General features: G+C 37.2%; 1 protein-coding gene across 2 annotated transcripts in view; it reads left to right on the forward strand.

The window, feature by feature from the left end:
• The window catches only part of LOC105057593 (protein transport protein SEC31 homolog B), a 45,305-nt gene that overhangs the window by 8,691 nt on the left and 14,275 nt on the right, over window positions 1–22,339 (forward strand). The window contains exons 11-18 of one of the 2 annotated variants that reach the window (XM_010940242.4): window positions 3,730–3,851; window positions 3,925–4,052; window positions 4,140–4,662; window positions 4,828–4,920; window positions 8,250–8,435; window positions 8,521–8,731; window positions 16,135–16,250; window positions 16,364–16,564. In XM_010940242.4, the coding sequence (XP_010938544.1) occupies window positions 3,730–3,851; window positions 3,925–4,052; window positions 4,140–4,662; window positions 4,828–4,920; window positions 8,250–8,435; window positions 8,521–8,731; window positions 16,135–16,250; window positions 16,364–16,564 (1,580 nt within the window). The remainder of the gene's footprint in view (window positions 1–3,729; window positions 3,852–3,924; window positions 4,053–4,139; window positions 4,663–4,827; window positions 4,921–8,249; window positions 8,436–8,520; window positions 8,732–16,134; window positions 16,251–16,363; window positions 16,565–22,339) is intronic. The other variant, XM_073248816.1, reaches the window with a different exon arrangement.

The following is a 22,339-nucleotide window of genomic DNA, read 5'->3' on the forward strand; positions in this document are numbered from 1 at the left end:
CATGTCAACATAAGTAAATGGGAAAAATTAGTGTGATACCATTATAATTTAGCTTGTCAGCTGTTCTCTCTGTTTCTCAGCAGTTTCTGGGTTGTTTATTTTTTGATGAAAGTCACCTGTTTTCAACTTTTCTGCCTTAGAAATTTTTTGTAGACTCACATTTTTTACTTTCTGTTAATGTATTTTTCTGCCCAACTCTATTTGCTATAGCAACAACTGTGTCTTGTGTATTTTAATGCACAATTCATTGAAGGAGAACCAAACCTATAGACTTCTAGTATTTTTAGCGTGAGTGCACTTATTATCTATGGTATTTTATTAATTATTAAAGTATTGCGATTAAAACATAGCAACATTTCAGTGAAGTTTTGCTTCCCCTGTTTATAAACTTGATGAATCAATTTTTCTCAAGTTAGCATCATAAACCTTTCGAAGTGCTAAAGTTCTTGATTCTGTTGTTTATTTTGCTCAATTTTATTATTTACTAAGAATTATGTTTGGCCTAGTTCTCATAGTCAATTAGAATTTAGAAACACTTAATTCAATTGTTTTGGCATGCATTCTAAACTTTGCTGTCTTTTTCTTCGGTTGATATGAAACTTCTCTATGTTGTGAATCTAAACAGACCCGGTCAAGGTGGATCGTTATTTTGTTCTCTGTGTATTGCTATGTATTGAAGCTGTAGTAACATCCTTGTTTGTAAATGACAGCCCTATGTCACTAATTTGTTTATTTCCCTATGTTGACACATATGTTACACATATATTGGCTCCCTTACGCACAAGTGGATTTTTCCCTTTCATAAGCCTAGAGCAAATTTCTTTTTGCTAGGTACGGGAGTGTAAAGCTTCCAAGGCAATTGTGCTTCTTTGGACTTAGATGCTTGGAAATGACAAATGAGGGCCTCACCCCTTTTATTACCTCTTGCTTACCTCCTGAAGGGATCTAATATTGTGTTAAGCATCAGTCATCCATATGCAAACTTTAAGATATATTTACTCTATTATGCACTATTTATATTTACACAATGTTGATGAGGGCTATAGAACTTCCTGCAACAGCTCCAGATCTTCTTTAATCCTTCTGCTATTGGACAAAATCTCAGGAACTCTGTAACCTTCTTGTCTTCTTCAGAAAATCAAGGGAAGTCTTTGCCTTACCATTAGCTCTTAGACTTTTGTTTGCATGACTTTGGGAAATCCTCACGCTGCTCCATCCTTGTGCTTGTGATTGGCACGCCCAGGTACACGACAAGACAATTACTTTGTGAGATGGCCCATAATTGATCGGGCAATAATAACAATATGTCATGAAGCTTTAAATTTTGATAAGAATCATTTCTAAGAATATTATTCCGTGGTTCTACTATTATGTTGACACCAATTTAACTCCATTAATAAGGATAATGCATTTTAAAAACAGTTGATACTTCAAAAAATATTTAAATTTGCAACTCTTAAATTTTTCACGAGATGGTTTTACACAAACATATTGAGCTCCAAATCCTTCAATGTTGTTAAGATTAGGAGAGTGATAAATCATATGGGGGTTTAGATTGGATTGGATCATGGACTAGGTTGCAGATCATAAGTTTTTTCCATTTTTTCCAAATTTTTTTCAAATATAAAAGAAATTTAATAATTGAAATGTGAGTCAACTATAAAGTAGATGAATGTACAATTAAAAGCCCATATTTAAAAAGGCAAGTTTCTATCAATGGAAGCCCATTTATAGCATGTCTAATGAAGCAAACATTGTATTTGGGTATTGAAGATGATTAATAATATGTATGAATTCAATTATCCTCTTAGGTAGAATGTTAAAAAAAAAATGCAAGAATGAGACTGTTAAAGAATGGTTGTAAAAATCCTCTTACTCTTAGCTCTGTGAACTCCAATGATAATCTCACTAACTTTACTACTTGAGAGATTAGATTAAATAATTTAAATTCCATATTGTAAATACATTATAGAGAATGGATTTAAGCATGATTTAATAAGTAAATAGTATAATCAAGTTAGATCTTGTGATCCAAGGTACAGTATAATTCATATTATGGATTATAGATCTTATGATCCTAATTAATCTCGATCCAAGGATTAGATCTTGATTGTTTAGGGCCGTTTGGATCTGGATCATAATCCTAAGATTTCAACAGCAATGTCTAGCTTCCAATGCACTTGTGAGGCTTGAGGTTTATGATGTGTGCCTTTTTTCTTTAACATATTTTTGGATTTATTTTGATAAATGCCCTTGTCCAAGTATTTGGCTTTCTCTATGTTATGCTTTGTAGAAGCGTGCAAATGGTTCAGGTCATCCAGTGACTCAACCCAGTCCTGACATAGATAAGCTTGACTTAACTTGATTAAGTAGCCCCATGGGTTGGACCTCCTGACCTGGGTATGAAGGCTGACATATTTTAGATGTAAGGCTTTGTTCTGGATTGCATTCTTTTTTGAAAATCCTGACCTAATACTTTCCTGGTACTATTTGGGTCTAGAGCAGGTCAGTAATCGACTGGCCTGATAAAGTGCTCTTCCCTTCATAGGCGGTATCCCCTTCACAGAAACCGATCAACTTTGCTTCATCCTCTGTTTTTTATAAAGTTTTAGGACCAAAATAGAAGAAGGCATACTGGACATTTTTCAGATCTATATTGATCCCATAATCTCTTTATTACTAACGCACAGTAACAGAAAAAGAGGCAGTTGGACAGTTTAAAGAGAATGTTAGAGGTTGCATATGGAGGGCAATAAGTTGAGAGAAAAGGCAGAAAAAATTAAAGAAAACCTCAGCAAAGTGAGCCAATTCTTTCTAAATAGCCCATAAATCATGCATACTTCATCAGTCCTTGTGGACACCAACACCTGTCTATAGACACCTGGACTCCAGAAGAACGTTTCTAATACCAAAAGGGATTCCCAAATTACCTGTAACAAGAGTTGGACGTCTGGTGCTGGTGCCCACGGAGCTTGAGTTTCACTCATAGATAAGTAGGGATGTGCAAAGGTAATATATATTGATGGTGCCACACTTGGTGGTGCAGTGGAACATCAATCATTTCCATTATTCATAGAGAATGTGAATTTAGGACAGATAATCTTCAAGTCCATAAACTCCTAAATAACTTGAACTCCATTGTAGAATTTTTTTGTTTCCAAGCACAAGATAACTGAATAATTTCCAAAATTAAAAATTTTGTACTTCAACAGAATCTTAATTAGAAAGACATTTTAAAACACAATTGCAATGACTTAAAACCTCAAATAATTTCCAAAATTAAAATTTCCTACTTCCATGAAATTTTAGGTAGAAAGACATTTTAAACCACAATTGCAATGACTGTAACGTTCCCCAAACCAATCCAATTCTTAAGTGCAACTTTAGACAATAATTCTGTGCGTATTAGGACTCAAAACCCACTAGATATGTAGCCTTGAAAGTTTGAGGTGCAACCGAAGAACTTTTTAACTGAAAAAAAAAAAAAGCTCAACTCATTTTCTGGCTTATTCTCCATGTCTGTAATAATCTCAAAGTACTTATCATTCCATCTTCTTTTTTACCTACGAAATTGAGTTCTTTTCCCATTTCCATGACAACTTAACAGCATGGGTGCATATGTGGGTTGCTTGTTCCGCTGTTTCAATATCTTCATGTGGCAACGATGATTTTGCTATTTTATTGGATGAATCCTCTTCTTGGTTTCACAACTCTCTCTTGTTTCTTCAGTACGCTTGAGAGCTCCAAAGTGGTTGAAACGTCCAACAGGTGTATCTTTTGGTTTTGGAGGCAAACTTGTTTCATTTCAACCAAGTGCTTCAGCACCAGGAACTCCATGTAGTGGTTCTGAGGTAGTGCAATGCTTTTGCTATTTCATTTCTCTGTTCCTCCATCTTGTACGTTATAATCTACCTTTTCTTTCAGGTTTACGTGCATAATTTGGTTACTGAGCATAGTTTGGTGAGCCGCTCAACTGAATTCGAAGCTGCAATTCAAAATGGGGAAAAAACTTCACTGCGAGCTTTATGCGATAAGAAATCAGAGGATTCTGTGTATGTGATATCTGTAAAGTAATACACTTCTGGAGACATATTAGACTTTCATTCATCACTTGATTTTTATTTATTTTTTTTCAACAGATCTGAAGATGACAAGGAAACTTGGGGCTTCTTGAAAGTTATGTTTGAGGAAGAGGGAACAGCTAGGACAAAGTTACTTGCTCATCTTGGTTTCAATGTACCAGATGATAGAAGCGAAAATGCACCTGATGATCTTGGAAAAATATTAACAAATGCACTTGGTTTTGATAAGGGTGCATTGGATGAAGGTGGAGAAGGCAGTGTATTCCCTACCGATGATGGAGAAGACTTCTTTAATAATCTTCAACCTTCCATTGATAGCTCAATCTCTGAAGACAGCAATTTGCCTAATGGAAAGCAAATGCAGAAAGAACCGCAAGAACATGTGGAGACTACTGATCCATCAACTGATGATAGTATTCAACGTGCCTTGGTTGTTGGAGACTATAAGGGAGCAGTTTTACAGTGCATTGGAGCAAATAGGATGGCAGATGCACTGGTTATTGCACATGTTGGGGGTCCGTCATTGTGGGAAAGCACCCGTGATCAGTATCTTAAGAATAGCCTCTCACCTTATTTAAAGGTTTGCCTGTTTGTGTTTCCTTGTCATCCTGATGTTGTCTTGAATCCAGTTAAAGTTTCTGTCTAGCATTAGAATGGATGCTTATGGGCTGCATTTCAAAGATTTAATTTGTTTGGATACAGTAGCGTCTCATACATCCTGATATTGATTTTATTGACTCCTCAGGTTGTCTTGGCAATGGTGAGTAATGATCTCATGGGCCTTGTTAATACCAGACCACTTGATTCATGGAAGGAAACCCTTGCTCTTCTTTGCACAGTAAGTTTTCTGATTTTTCATTTGATGTTATGAAATAAACTAACACAACCTTCTGGAATTCTTGGTGATATACCTTTTGATGTGAGTAGGAATAGAGAATTTGTATAGAACGGCTTCATTCAGCGAAATGGAAATTTAGAGTATAGCCTTTACTGATGAGAGATCTAAGGCCTCTAAGACCATCAACCTTGTTTAATCTATAGATGGTAATATCTAGTGGTTCTGCATGTATTTTCCAACTCTTAGTAGCTGGAATCTTCTACTAGGATGAGGCACCTGCTTTGGAATCATCCAGAATCTTGAACAAACACCCGCTTCCTAATCACTTCTTTACTAAATGTATTTCTTAAAAATATCTACTTCTTTGTACCTGCACCTGCTTCCCCACCCCCTCCCAATCTTGGCAACTAAGTCATCCAACTAGTTTAAAGGTGCATTCTTCACTACCAATGATGCATGTTAATCTGGTAATCTAAAAACATTTTATCGATTTTCTGCCATTCTTTTTATATTTCTAGTCTTCCATGGTGGCTTGGCTTTCGCTCTTACACAAATTAGAAAATCAATCTCTACTTGAGGATAATGATTTTTTATCTTACCAACGGTCGGACTTTCGAAGCAGTGTTTACCATACCATCCCGGACTGCCTAGTACAGAGCGTACCATACTATACCAGTATGCGGAATTGTACTGACATTGTCGTACCAGTCCATATCGTGCACCAACACTGTAATAGGATGATACCAATATAGGATCCGATACTGAGATAGTAAATCTTGTTTTGAAGTATAGCTTAGCTTTCGCCTTTTGTGGATCCTTTACATATCTGGCTTCTAAAGTTTAGGAATATTTTGTGATGCTTGCTTTAAAGTTTAGGAAAATATGACCCCTCATTGTATATTCATAACTTATTCTATGATAGATTGAACAAAATCAGCTCGGTGCAAATCATGAATCATGATAATGCCAATGATTTAACTAGCCCATGGCCGCATGCGTCTAAGTAAAAGGAGAACGAGGAATTCTTGGCTTGGTACACAGCTACATTGACCCATACTAAATAGGCACAGGCCATGATACATGGGGTACTCAGGACCTCACCCTAAAATGCTAGCTAAAATGTATTACGCAAATTTCTTGGTTCTATACAAGTACTCAAGATCTCCTTAGCATGATTGATGCGGGACTAAATACATGCTAGTGCGGACTCTCACTTGGTTCCCCCCACCCCTCCAAAAGGCAAAAAAAAAAAAGAAAAGGAGAAAAGCTCCGGCATCCTCGCTAGGCTAAGGATCCAAATCCAATCACAAACACCATGATCGACGCATGGTTAACCACAAAAAGGCTCATGCTATTGTATACCCTTGTCCACATAGGCCATGTGCTAATGTTGCTTTGATACTATTTGTAACAACTTGGGATCTCATCTAAAAAGGTGATGTTGCTTTGTATTAGTGCCCAAGATCTTCCCAGCACACAACCAATATAGAACCAAACATGTGCCAAGATGGGCTCTCACATGCCACTTGCTGGCACAAGCTGGCAGCTACTAGATTTTAAAACCTTGCATCAAACTAATTTCGTAGTTTCAAAAGGCCCGTCTTATGGAGACAACTTATTTTTCCTCTCTGATATGCATCTCTGTTTACCAGTATCTTTAGTTGATATTGCTCAAGGCTTGTTAATGCATAGAAAGTTAAGTTCAGCTGGTCATTGCTTGTTTTAGGTTGCAGATGAACCAATCTATTCATGAAGAGTACCAGCTTGGATTGATAATGATGGGCTTGCCTGAGCTCATTCGAGTAAGAAACAAGCCAAGCTTGAGCATCTTTTAAAGCTCAACTCATAACTGAGCCCAGCCTGAATACTTTGGGCTCATAAAAATGCATCAAAGCTTGAGGTTCACACGATCATAATATTAGGAATTTTACCAAGTTTAAATATTTGTAGTTAAGCTTGGCTTGATCTCATCCCAAGCTTAAATCCTGGTTCCATATAAAAAGCAAAACCTGAGTTCCATTAGATTGGCTTGTCTCATCTTGTTTCTAGCTCAAGTTTCTTTCTCTTATATTAGTCTTCGAAAAGGCAAGAAAGTGTCCTAGTTGTCTCAGTAATATGTGTGAACTCCTCCTGTACTGCCTTCGCATTCTAGATATATGTATATTATACGTACTGCACTTTTTTTAAGATCTAGGCCACTTCAGATGCCTAAATCAATAAAAATGAGCGATTGTATTTATCTAGTTTTCACAGTATATGTACTGTCTGTTTTGATCCATGGTTGGGAAGTGTTTGCAGGTTACTTATATTTCGGTTCATGTGTCTCAGACGTGTGTAGAACATGATGCCATTCTCTTTCTACCAGATAATCATAACTAGAATATTTTAATAACATGTCAGTTTGCATTGTGTTTTTGATTCACCTTTTCTAATTGGAGCAGTGAAAGAATGTGAAATCTAAGAAGAAAAAGAATCGAGCCATGAAAGTTGTGGCAGATAAGGGTAGAAGCCTTCAGTTAGGTACCAGAAGCAGAGCAAGGCAATATACAAAAAAGAAAGAAAAATGTTTTGGGACTGCAGTGTGATTGCTTATAAAATAATTAATAAAAGTAAGTAATGAAGAGGAGAGGAGGAGGGGCTGTGAGTAAGAGATGAAAAGACAGGAAAGAGGGGAAGGGAAAATAGAAAGGAAAAGGAAATACTTGGGTCTTTCTGGCCTTTATGTGAAATAAATGACAAAGAAACAAATAAGAAAGAGTTTAAAAGAGTTGAACAAAATCAAATCAGAAAGATGAAGCGTAAGTGGAAGAAGAGGAATATTCAGAAATAAGAATGAAATGATAAATGATTTACCTGGTTTTTGGGACTATTAGCTGCAGATATCAAGTGGCTTCCTTTTTTCCTACCATTTGGTGGATTCTATGGGGCTAAGGTAAAATTGTTTGGCATATTTTTGTCTTACAGGGAAGTGGCCGCCTGTGCTCAAGGTAGTTTTTAAGTGGCCATGCACCTATATGACAAATAAGCCATAGATTCATTACTAGGAGGTTTTCCTTTTCATCTTCCTGGATGGTGTTAGAGGGGCTGGCCTATGCATCTAGATGGACCTCATAGACTCTGACAACACCGAATGGTAGATCACGTTTACATAAAATCAACTTATTGGGTTATGCTTATAATTGTGGTGAAATTTACATCAAGACTGGATGCCTGGCTAATTTAGACTTGTTGCTCATTAAACGTGAATCATTTTTTTTTTTTTTTGGGTGTGTGTGTGTGTTCAATTTACTTTTGATGATGAATTGTTCTATGTCTTGATTATGCAACAGTTTGCACAGAAGGAGGAATGGACTGTCCTGTGTGACACTCTTGCTTCAAGACTTATGACTGTTGGCAATACGCTTGCAGCAACCCTATGTTACATTTGTGCTGGAAATATTGACAAAACTGTGGAAATTTGGTCACGCAGCCTCAAGTCTGAATGTGAAGGGAGGGCTTATGTTGACCTTCTTCAGGTGATTTTTCTATCATCATAGCTGAAGTGTCATCTAATGATCATGACATAACCAGCAAATTAATAATTTTTTTTGCTTTAAATAGGATCTTATGGAAAAGATTATAGTCCTTGCACTTGCAAGTGGGCAGAAGCGATTCAGTGCATCCTTGTCTAAGCTTGTGGAGAACTATGCTGAATTACTTGCCAGTCAAGGGCTTCTTACAACCGCAATGGAGTATCTGAAATTGTTGGGATCAGAGGAATCTTCTCATGAACTTGCTATCTTGCGGGATCGAATTGCTCTTTCAGCTGAAGGTAGTAAAACATAAATTAGATACTTTTGTCTAGTGTATGATTTATATGCTTATTTTGTAGGTTTAATTGACTAGAGTTTTCTGTATTGAACAAACTGAACTTTCCACAAAATCCCTATATCCATCTGATGAAAATTTATGGATAATTATGGTTGCACTATTTTGTGGATAATGGTGTATGGGACCTATGGTATCCTTTCACTGGTCCAATGGAGCAATATAGATACCCAAAGTTTGTGGAATGCATGATTTGTCTCATCCTCTTGCATGCATCTAGGTATGTGATTTGGCAAGCAAAATGCTGTGACCATTGTGGCAGCTGCAATACAATAGCCACTGGACGACATTGGTGTTTGTCCTTGGAAAAATGACTTTGCTAGTTCAGTAATTTACTCATCTATCTTTTTGTTTTATGTGTGTTCTTTCATATGCTTTTTTCTTTCCATTGAGATATAATGGCAATAGGGAAATTCTTTTATACATCAGCATCTACTCTAACTGTTAGCTAAGTGCTCCATAAGACTGGTTGCCTCACAATTTATCTAGTCATTGTAGTAATTGTATCTTAACTAATATTTGCTTTAGTTAAGATGCTCTGACCAACCAATATGTTATACTGAATATTATCCTTTTGACATGCTTCCAACCTACAGAATTTGGATAAAATGCAAAGCTAGTGGGAGTATTTAATGTATAAAGAATATTAAGACATAACTTGGGGGTCTTTGGGCATGGTTGATGTGCATTATTTTGATGTTCCTAGGAGGATATTCTTATAATTTACCATTGGTTTTTTTTGCTGTATAAATTAAAAGTAATATAATCATATAAAACTTTTGAGCAAGTTGTGTTAGAATTTGTGGAGGCATTCCTATTGTCAGTGTGATGAATTTATGAATTTAATCAAAAATATGACCATTATTTTTTGTCCCTACTATTTCTGGTGGGTATATTATGAGCCCTTCTCCACTAATCTTCCTATCAGGGGCTACATGTTGTATTATTTTAGAATTTCCAATTATTAGCATGACTCCACTCCCAGCCTTACTTCTTCCCTTGGTCTAAATAGATCTGTACACCTGTCCTTACTATGGCCTCCATATTTATTCATTGTACATTCTGATAAGTCATACCATTTTAATTGGTTCCTGATTACTTTGTTCTTAATCTGATTCCTATATTCTTTCCCTGCTCTATGCTTCCTAGTTTTACCACATATTCATCTTTTGCACTTTCATCTGTCCATCTTTGCGTTTTCATTTTATCATGTTAATCTTGTTTTCTTTGTATTCTTTTTTGTCTGATTTTTTTCAAACATATGGTTTTTATCTTGTTCTATGCTCTTATTCTTTTTTTTGTAAGTGTTCCTTAAATTATCATGGTGTTTGCAGACCTGTTCCTTTAGTTGCCAAAGTGTCACCTAGTCACATAATATCTGGAAAAACCACTCCATTCATTAAAATCTATGATATTATATTTGTCCTTTTTGCATCTATTTGTTCTTTTGTATAATGAATCAAAGAATATGAAAATAATCATACTGTATGTGCCCCCATCTACCAAGGCTTTCCTCCCATGTTCCTAGTTTGGCATTTAACTTTGTCCTTAAGTCATTAATCATCATATGTCATTTGAAAATGGCATACACCATGTTATTTCTTTTTCATTATGCAAAGAAATATGGATATGTGCTTACCATTGGTTTAAGCTCATCATGACTATAAACTCAATATTTAGATATTGTTTGCCGGACTATCCCGAACGGAATGGTTCAGGATGTTTCTAGCTGTACCGGTGGCAAACTGGAATGGTTCAGATGGATAAAACGAAACACCAAATGAAGGAGAGGGAAAGAGAGGAAGGGGGGAGAGAGAGAGGAGGGAAGGGGAAGATGGGACATCGTCGGAGGCCGGCGGTGGCCTATCGAGGCCACTGGAGGGTTGCGGAGGCCTCCATGGCTCGATGTCACTAGATAGGATGTTTAAACAAGAGAAAAAGAGAGAGAGGGAGAGCAACGATACCGAAGGGATGTGCAGCTGGCAGAGAGGCTGTCTGAGGGCGTCGGATGGCCGCCGTGTCGACCAGGTGGCGGAAAATGCGCGGGCGAAGCCACAGCCACAGCCATAGGGATTTTTAAAAAAATCCTGTGAAACAGGGGCGATCGCCCTTATTTTATGCCCGCACTGCCGTAGGCATCCATTGTGCCATTCGACAGCCACGGCGGCCCTCCGGCGGCCTCTCCGGCAGCTCCCCCTTCCTCCTTTTATTTCTCCCCCCTCCTCTCTCTCTCTCTCTCCTCGTTTCCCTTGTCCTCTATGTTGGTTTGCGCAGGTCCGGTCCGGACCCGTATCGGCTTGTACCACTGACCAGCCGAGACATGTCCCGATTCTGGTTCCGTCTTCTTTGCTCAATAATGTTGCCACTTGCTGCAACTACTTATGATGCTGGTTACTGCCCCGACATACTTGTCCTTAGAAAGATCACTTTATCATTTGTGGAGAAAGATACATTTATTAAGATAAAATAAGAATACTTGAATTATTATTTTAGTAGCAATCTTCTACAAAGGTTTTGTGTTTGCCAAGGACTCATGTCTTGGTGGGACGTCTCGCAGGATGCCAAGATGGGGCATGATTCTATGTGTTAGGAAGGGATTGTCCCACCATCGTCCTGGCATCCTATGTGGCTTGTCTCGGGACACATCTAATTGGTAATTGCTTCAAATCTTACTTAACCCATACAACAATGTAAGCGTAAATATTTATAATGCCTTGTAATCTTGGTTGAGAAAGAAATACCGAGAACATAAGATGAGTGTGATGTGAACTCAAGCTTGCTGATATGAATATTTGGCCTAGCTAGAAAGGACAAGGCAAAGAGTGACTGTATTAGAGAAAGAGAGATTTGTATTGAGCATTAGATCTCATAAGACAACAAGGCCTGCATATGGTATAATGTTAGGCAATAGAAAAACTCCATGCTCATGTAACAAGTGCAACAAGAATTGTGGTAACCTGGGAATGACCTTTCATCCATGTGGCTCATAGTTTAAATGTTACTACAAATGGATTTTGTTCTTTTTTTCCTCTACTTTTTGAAAAGAATTATTGAATAAGCATGGGTCTTTTGTTTTGTATATTTATCAGATGAATGTGTGGTAAAATTGAAATGGATAACCAGAGGAAGTAGAAGGGTTATACTAATTTAAGGCATAGTGGGGGATAACTGATTGATATAGTAGCAGCATGTGCCGTTGATATTTGAGGAGGGCCCCCAAAGCAGTGGCCCTTCACTTTGTCTTTTCATTGATTTGTGTCACTGAGTCAGAAAAGGGAACGGAAGACCTCAAGTGATGTTGTTGGAAGTTTCAAAGATTTGCGAAAGTTTGCAATGAAATTGGCTGTGATGCTGGATTGATCGGTAAAAATCATCTTTAAATCCAGCACTAAATGTTGTGATAAGGCCTCACGATAAAGATTGGGTAATTATATTAATAGCATCATCCCTAGGTTCCATTCCTTTTCAGTCAGAAGGCTCAAAAGAGTTTCGTTTTATTTTTATTTTTCAAATTATTGGCTTTCAACACACCCATGCATTATTTGGAGTGTATGGATTTTGCATTTATGCACCTATTTTATGTAGATTGAATGTGGCAAACTTTTTCAGGGAAGCGAAGGGAAGACCTCAAGCAAAATTGTTGGAAGTTGTGAGGATTTGGAAAAGCTTGCAGTGAAATTGGCTGTGGCATGGATGAAATGATTGGTGACAAAGCATATTTAAAGCCAACATATAAGTAGGGATGAGGCCTAGTATTAGGAACAAAATCCCCCTTTCCCCCCTTTTCAGTCAAAAAGAAGGCGGAAGAGTTTTTTTTCCCCAAATAATTGGCTATCAATATAGGCCTCTAAATATTGTTAAAGTATATGGACTTATGGACTTTGCATGTATAGCATGGCTGTTTTATGTAGTTTGGACGGAACAGAACAAAATGAAGTCATAAGGTGAGAGCCATTTTAGGTGCGTATCTTTGGTTCATTATGATACTGTTGGAAAATAGCTTAGATCCGTGGATATACAAGGTTCCTACCCTTTTGTACAAGGTTCCTACCCTTTTGTACATTCACTTCCTCCCCTTTTCCCCGTTTCCCAAGACACACAAACCACAACAAAAAGGAGAAGGAAAAAAGGAAATCTCTCTCCCTTTCTCCTACTTGAGTCCCTGCATTGTTCATTTTCACATCAATGGAAAATGAAGTTTTCATCTAGGCAATGCAATTCAGAGTTAAAGTAAGGTTATGACATTTTATCTAAGCCTATGAGTTTCTTGATTTGGGTAGGGTGGCCAACTAGGGCTTCAATCTGTTATATGAATATCATAATGTCTTTCCGGTTCAAAAATTAGTGTATATCTCTTATAGGAAGCTTTGATAAGCATTTTCCTCATTTTGTGCAACTCCACAGGAAACTAAACCTGGCAGCATTTGGTTGAGTTGGTATCCTACTGACCAAACAGCAAGTGGAAATAAGGAACCTATGTTTATTTCTGTAAAATAATAAATTTTTGACTTATGAGGGTGACGGTCGCCATGCTGCATGTTCTCATAAAAATTTACTTGCTGTTTTTGCATTTTTAATGTCTATTTTATTTGTCGTCCTTGCTAAAATATTGTATTCTATTACTATTCAGTCTATTTAATGTTTTCCCTCTTGTGTCACTTTCTGCAGTTTGATATTTAAAGAATATTGAGGAACTCTTTTTCACGATAAAAAGTATTTAAATAAGTTAACCTAAAGACAAGTCAGAAATTTTTTCCAAGCTGTCTGAATTTTGTGTCCATCAAGTGCAGTCTTTAGGCAGGCTAGCCCAAACAGTAACGATATAAGCTATACTGCCTACAAATCCACTTGGTCTTGATAAACCTTTTTCCTCTCTAAAGTTGGCAAAAAGGAATCACCATAACTTCGCAAGAATTTTGTAGAAGCCATCTTTATAGGTTTAGGATGTCTAATTGATCCGTTGCTGGATATTCCAGAAAATGTAGACGCATTTAAAACACAACAATTGAGCAATTGAGTGGAAATGATTGGAACCAATTAAAAGTTAGCATTTAACAGCATATTTGTTTGTGCATTTGTGATTATTTTTAAACTTTTAATGGACTGAGAGTCATTTTTAATATCTATATGGCAGTTCTTATGATTTGAGTGTTTGGTAGAAGAAAGAAAAGAGCCATTTGTTCATGCTAATGGTTATATCTAGGGAAGTTATTGATATGTCACATGGGGTAAATATAGCTGCTTTTGGATTGTATATGATTCAAGACCTTACTCCTATTATTTTTTAAGTTTGTGTCTGTAGCAAGCTAATTTCAAGTCTACATAGATTTCTTGTGATTCAGGTAAAGCCCATGCATGTTTATTAAGTTCTAGATTTGGACAAGGATTCTTGATACCAAAAGCTAGTGTCTTTTTTTCTGAGGTTGTAACAAACCTAGAAATACACACGGAAACCCTGCACACAATTGCATTTTAGCTTGGTGTTACAGAGTTGCAGCATTATTTAATGATTGTGGGATCTAGCTTCAGCTGGTAGGGAAAAATAAATAAATATGAGTTGCTCTCAAGTCTCAACTCCCTACCTTCAATTGGTATATCTATAAAGGATCTAGGTTTTAAAGAATATGTTAGTTGATCTGATCGACTTATGAATTTGTCTTGCATAACTTCCACCTAGGATGATATTCTTCGAACTATTGGTCTATTATAATTTGTAGGTTTGAATATCATACTCAGAATAACTAATATATTGCCGCCTTATTCATGCAATTATGCATAAAAAATAATGAAAAAACATCATATTTGTCTTTTTTCTAAGATGTTAGGAGATGCTTATTCTACCACATTTAGAATTTTATTTCCAGTTATAAAAAATAATTAAATATTATATGGATGTTTAAATCCTTGATTATTTTTAGTTTTTGGGATGTGCTCCATTTTTATTGCTGAAGCTTACAAGGCACAAACCAAGTGTAGCGTGTCGGGCATTCCATGGCAGCATTGTCACCTATTGTTTTGACCATATTTACAAGCTAATGTTAGTGGACCATGTCAAACCAAGTAAATGAAAATATTTTTGGGTGACAAAATCAAAAACTACAATATAATGATACAACAATACAAAGGGTAGGCCTTGGGGCAAGGGTAATGTTGGTCCGTTGTAACTTGGGTGTCATGGGTTTGAAACATGAAAACAGCCTCCACACATACAAGGATAAGGCTAAATGTGTCTGATCCTCCCTAGCCCCAGCAGTGGTGGGAGCCTCGTGCACTAGGATGCTGCTTTTTAATGATATAACGACACATTAGATCACTTAAGTATGCAAATAACCCCATTAATAGATCATTTAATCCACATGCTTTTGTGATGCAGCGACTGAAAATTTTGTTGGCATTAACCCCATTGATAGATCATTTAATCATGCAAATCGAGGATTTAGGTCCCAACAGGACATCCCGTGAGACATCGGGATGGTGTACCATCCTATGTATCGGGATAGGGCCATTCTACTAGCATCTCGATTGGGACGTCTTGGGACATTCTTTGTCCCAAGTATCGAGATGGGGTAGGACGGTAGCGCATCCTGTTCCATGAAAAAATCGGAACTGTCCCATCCCACAGGATTTAATATCTTGATGCAAATAATCTCAATTTGAATGGAAGGCATGTGATCTCAATGGGAATGAAAGGCCAGATGCCTTTGTGACGGGCCTTTGCAAAGGAAAATTTTGTTGGCAGAGTGGATAGTGAAGGGGACTTGTGAAGTTGGGTGGGGCTGCAGAAATTCTTCCAAATTATAGTTGTTAAAAATTTAAGGAAACTGACATTCTTGCATTCTTATATACAATCTTATAATCTTGTGTTAGGTGCAAAGGATCATCGTGTTTAGTGTGACGCCAATTCATTCTCTAATCAAAATATTTTCTTTCTGTTTTTTAATATTTTGTAAATGTGATTAATTTCTATGGTTCATCTGTTTTCATCATTTCAAAAATAATATAGCTGTCTCTGTTGGGGTCCAATTTCTCTGATAGTAGTGTGCATTGGTGTTTTTCAAAACATTTGCCACGTATCCAGTATGAATTCTTGGAACACTTTTACCATCCCTTTAGCTCTACTTTTCATTTGCTTGAGATACATGCCGTCTGTGTATAACTATGGATCATTCTCATGTGAGAATAATTAGGAAGTTGGTGATTTTCCATGCAATGTGCGCATGTTCATTTTCCCATGCAATAAAACATGATGAAAGATGATAAAATCGAAAGAAGCTTGCACTGTTTTTTTCCGAGTTATGATAAGTAGACATGGTGAAGTATGTTGATGTTGATGCTTTTTTTTTGCAGAGAGAGAAGCACCGAAAAGTTCACCTTATGAAGCCAGTGTACCACATGCTGGATCTGTGTATGGAGCAGAACAGTCTGGCTTTAATGTTGCTGACTACTCTCAACAATATTATCAGGTTTTCTTTTTCGTAGATTTTTTTATTATTTCTAATTAATATTTCATCAAGTGAAAGTACAGTTTCATTTCATCTTTTACACACTGTGGTGTCTTTCTTGTATTCTAAATTAGGATAAATCACATTCTCAGCCGCCACAGAGAGTTCCTGCCAGTCCATATGGTGAAGGCTATCAACCATCACCTGGCTCTTATGGAGGATATCAACCTGTGCAATACAAAACAGAGTTCCAGGAGTCCAGCAATCCTGTATCATTTCAGCCAGCGCAGCCAACCCAGATGTTTATTCCATCGCAGACACCCCAGGTTCCACAGGTAATTTAATTTATTTTAATTGAAGTTCCCCCTTTTTTTTTGGATGAATTGTAAAGATGGAAGTTTCCTTTGTTGCTTTTATAATTGGTTTACTGTGCATATTAACTAATTGAGACAGGATCCTAAGGGAAGGGTTTCATAACCCGTATTTTGGTGAAGAATGTATGAAAATTGTAGAGTTTATAAGGACTTGCTTTGCTTGCTGCTGAGAACTGAAAAAGGACAGATTTCAGTTTCCATCATAAAGAAAGTGACAACTTGCTATAGGTTTTGTTTTTGGGAGTTAGGATTTTGAGTTGAGAAGCAATAGCGAAACTAAATGCTCTCTGACCAATTTTAAATAAAAATATTGTGAATAATGTATTAAAGACTGTCTCTAAGGTAATCAAATACAAGAGAGTACAATAGAAGGATTTAAAGGATCCGTTGGTTTGAGAATTAAGCTAGGGTTTATGAGCATCTTATTAAATTATTAGAGAGATGATATGGGCTGCTTGTAGAGATCATATCAGTTTGGCTCAGATCTGATTTACAATGTAATATATATATATATGTATGTATGTATGTATGTATCTGTATATATACATGTATGTGTGTATATATACATGTATCTGTATATATACATGTATGTGTGTATATATACATGTATCTGTATATATACATGTATGTGTGTATATATACATGTATCTGTATATATGTACGTGTGTATATATACATGTATATATATATATGTGTGTGTGTGTTTGTGTGTGTGTATATATATAAATGGAGGCATCCCAATGGAGAAGCCTCTGTTTGACACATTGGGCTTTGGAATAAGTGGAAGGGAGCCACGTGGCAAAAAAAAAAAACTTTGTCCAGCGTGCGGCACTGTAGGAGAACGCACTGGTTGAACGGTGTCAGGCTCGTGAATAACATCCAATCCCCAACAACGGCATCGGTGACCCTGCCTCCACCTCTACGGCGGTTGCGGGAGGCGAGGTAAAGGGCGGTGCGAGGAGGTCGAGGGAAGTGGGGGGAGGGAGGAAGGCAGCGACGAGGTTGTGGGAAGAGGTCCTTGAGCACAGAATGCATCTGAAGTGTCGGTCGCTGTCGGCGAAGCTGAACGCTCAGGTGGAGAAGGGGCGAGTTCTTGATGGGGAGGAAGGGTACTGGAAATCGAGAGGGGTTGAAATGGATTGGAGGATCATGGGAAGAGGATTTTGGATAGAGCTAGGGTTTACAAAGAGCTTCAAGAAACTTGAGAGAGAAATGTAGGGTGGAGGATGGGCGGGGAGGCTGGGGAAGGAGAGAAGTTGAGAAGACATGGGAAGCAATGGGTCAACTTTGCGAATGCCAGCATTCGCAGATACGTTTATTGAGAAAAGTGGGAGGGGAAGGAGGAAGAGGAGGGATGGGTGACGTGCTGCCTTCGAAGGCCGATGTCGGTGATGATAGGAAGGCGACAGCGAAGACTGGGGGGAGGTGCCGGCGAGGAGAGCAGGAGGGGATCAGCGTCTTTCTTTTTCAAAGATCTGTGGGAAGGAAACAACCTAAGGGAGATTGGAGGAGGAAGGCCGGCGCCGGTGATGATGGAGAGGAAGGCGACGGCGGAGACCAATGGGAGGTGGCAACAAGGAGAGTGGGGAGGAGGTGGGCGTGGGCTCGAGAAGGTTCGAAGCAGAAAAAAAGGGCCTTTGTGTGTTGCGTGGGTTAACATGCTAGTAATGTTAATAAAAAAGGAAAATAGCTGATGAGATTAGTTGAACAGGGAGGAGAAATAAGAATAAATAAAAAAAAAGAGAGGGAGGAAAAATATCCTATTCCACTGGATTTCTGTCTCAGTTATTCACAAGGATTCAAGTTCTTGGGGGGGGGGTGTCCAACGAGGTGTCATGATGTGGCACCATCCATCATTGTGTCCCAACATCTTGTTCGGTTTGGCCCCCATCCCGATTGTCGGGATAAGGCAAGATGGTGGCATATCTCATTCTATAGAAAACCTGGGAAGGCTTCATCCCATGGGATTAGAATTGTTAATCACTTAGAATACTAACATTTGTAGATCTATGTGAAATCCTATTTAATGAGGACCAAAACTCGTGGAAAACAATATGTTGTAGTTCTAAAGATATCAAACTTAGTTATTATAATCTTAAGATTTTCATCGCATAGTTCGAGCTAAAAATGAACATTTAACCAACCTTAAATTCGATTGCAACCAAAAAAAAATATTTACTTATATAAATATTTGGAATTTTGGATCCTTGACTAAAAAGAAACAATCCTAAGACTTGTTCCGCTATCCAAATTTTACTTAAAAATAAATCCTAAAATACAATTGAGAGGATGTTTGGAGCAAGATTCACAATCTTGGGATCGGACCATGTACTAATACCATATTGGTATAGTGTTGATACATTTTGTACATACCGATACTCCATATGCTCTTTGTATCGAGTATTGGGCCAGTACCAGTATCGCAAGGTATTCCTAATGGAGACCGTTATGCAATATTATTACGAACTAGTTCGGAGCCTTGTAGGTGAGATCCCGCTGCAGCTCAAGCTATGTGCAACTTGAGTTGCACACAAGTGATGCGCAGAAGGTTGGATCTCACCTCTTTGGAGGAGAAATAGGAAATGATGATGGGGAGACAGCAAAGAGAAGGAGAGATAGGGTGTCATGCCTCAGACCCCACACCTGGGTTGGCCACATAACACAGCCGCATATATCCTAGAGTGTAATTTTAGAGTATATGCAAGGTCCGATAAATCTGAATCAAAATATTTAATTCTAAGAGATTAACAGCTAAGACAAACCACATATTACATTCTATACTAGAAATTAAAGTTATCCAAAAATACATAGTTCAAATATATCCGATATTAAGTACCAACTTAACTGCTACTTCCTCTCGTCAAAAAGTTTCAACTCAGTTGGATCTAGCTAGGTGTTTTGCGGCTCTGAAAAGAAATGGAAATAACAATATAAGCTAACAGCTCGATAAAGATTTTCTAAGCATACACACAAGTATGAAAAGATAACAATTCTTTAATAAATATATTTATTGAGAAAACAATGACTCAAATCTCAACAATTAGCAATGGAGTATTTGTATGCCTATCTCAATAATGATTCCGAGATGTTCATCAAACTTCAAAGTATAACAATTCAAATGTGTACAATACTCTATCAACAGCAGCTCTGATATGCTCATCATATATAAGCAGATTAGAAATTCCATTCAACTAGGATTTCATTTTTAACTGCTATTATGTCTGTTAACACCAGTACCAAGCTATTATTCTTATTTATTATTTTATTATAATATGTCTAATATGGATTGGATTCGAATTTTCAGCATTTAGAGTGTTCATGATGACGCTCTTGTCTATGACTGGCCATACTCCAATATCATGTTCCTATCATGGCGAGGTCATACTAACAAAAGTAGCATATTTCTATCAGTAGCGAGGTCCAACTGATAAAAGTACCGTATTCTTGCTCGTGGCAAGGTCATACTGATGTCGTGACTAGTCCAGATGCTCCGATTTTAAATCATTATAAATCATTCATTTCATTTCATTATTATTATTTTATAAATTATTTATATGTGCTATATTTATTCAATTGGTATAATTTAAGATCATAAAGAATCAAAGCTAGCAATACATGCAAGTGTGCAATACCATAATTTCTAGCATATAATACCAAACATTCATAATCAATGCATCTGGTTGTGATTAGAGATCCTTATCTCTAACAACTAGCAAAATTGATCCAATATGTCTATTTGAACTGCCTCGCACTCAAAACATCTGATTAACTCTAAATCAACATTTGGTGCTAAAAAATTCAGAAATCACTCTCTTTTCTAACTTACATAACTATGACCTAATTTTCTTAATTTCTAAAATCTAATCTATCATTCTATCCATATCATAATAATCCATAATTAGCTTAAGAAATTGATGGATTGACTTTACCTCAATTAGTAAGCCCAGAAGAGATTCTACACCAATCTTCATCAACCTCATAATGCTGCCCACCTATAGATAAATCTAACTTAAGTTAAAAAACTAGAAAAGTGAATAAAGTCAAGATTAATCTTTGATTAAGATTAATCATCAGCACAAGATGCATAATTTGGCTTAATTCAAGGGATATAGAGATAGGGAGAGCTATATTTTGCCCATGTGGGGAAGTAGAGGGTTAGGTGGTTGTCAAGAGAGACAAAGGAGAGAGAAAAGATTTGTTGTTTTAGAGAAACAAGAGATGGCCATGCCATCTTTTGCTGGGTAGCACAACATTAAGGAGGGTTAAATCTCTCTTTTAAACAGAAATTCACATCAACGATTATGAAAAGAAATTAGATTTAGGGCTTAATGGATAGCACAACATCAAGGAGGGTTGAATCCCTCTTTTAAACAGAAATTTATAGCAAGGCTTAGAAAAAGAAATTAGATTTCGGGCTTACCTAAGTTGAGGAAGATGAGAAGAAAAATCAAAGGAAAAGAAGGAAAGGAAGAAGAGAGGAAGAGAAAATGTGGGCAAGAGAGAGCATGAAAGGAAGAGAGAGAGAGATATGGGTGCGGGGGGAAAGAAAGAGTGCAATGGGGTGGTGGGGGGTTTTGATTGCATGAAACAAGGATTTATTTCTCTTGTTATGGTCCTTATTTGATGAAACCACCACCTTAACAGACAGGCCAGTAAAGTGGGCCGATTGGGCTTGGGTCGGGGTCTCACATCCTCTCCCCTTAAATAAATTTCGTCCTCGAAATATATATACCTAAGTTTTGAAAAGTTGAGGATATCTTTCTTTCATCTCGCTTTTGAGCTTCCGTGTCATTTTTCTTTCTGTGTGATTACTCCATTGGATCTTGACGTAAGAAATAGTGCGATGTCTCAGAACTTGTTTTCTCCTATCTACAATTTGAATTGGATAATTTTTATATGTCAAATCCTTATGTAATCATAATGGTTCATACTCCATCACATGGCTAGGATCTGGTACTTACTTTCTCAGCATTGGTACATGAAATATGTTATGTGCACCAAAAAGAATAGGTGGTAATGCTACTCTTATGCCACTTCCCCGACTCTATCCAAAATTTTGAAAGGACCCACATATTTCGGACTGAGTTTGCCATAGATATCAAATTGCATCAGATCTTTGGTAGGAGATACTTTTAAGAAGATATGGTTGTCAACTTGAAACTCTAACTCGTCTTTTGTTATCTACATCAAGGTTTTAAATCCCGTGGGATGGGGCTGTCCAGATTTTTTCAGAAAATGGGATACGTCGCCGTCCCATCCCGACACTTGGGACAAACAATATCCCGAGACGTTCCGATTGGAATGGTGAGATGCTAGCAGGACGGTCATATCCTAACACATGCGATGGTACCCCGTCTCTATGTCCTACGAGATGTCCTGCTGGGACATGAATCCTTGATCTACATAACTCTTTTGTCTATCTTGAGCTGTTCGCAGCCTTTTCTGATTAGTTGAACTTTTTTTATAGTTCGCTGCACTAGTTCAAAGTCCAATAGCATCTTTGACCATCCCAACAAAATAGGAGATCTACACTTCTAGCCATATAATGCTTTGAGAAGTAGTGGCAGAGCCTGGCATCAAATGTCGGGAGGGTAAAGTAATAATTTATTAATAATTTTTAAATAAAATATTTTATAATAAATAATAAAATAAAGATATATATATATCCAAAAATATTACAAAAATATCAATAAATATTTAATTTTATATATAAACAAAGATAAGTAAAAAATATTA

The sequence above is a fragment of the Elaeis guineensis genome, chromosome 14 (assembly GCF_000442705.2).
Source record: "Elaeis guineensis isolate ETL-2024a chromosome 14, EG11, whole genome shotgun sequence".
NCBI lineage: Eukaryota > Viridiplantae > Streptophyta > Magnoliopsida > Arecales > Arecaceae > Elaeis > Elaeis guineensis.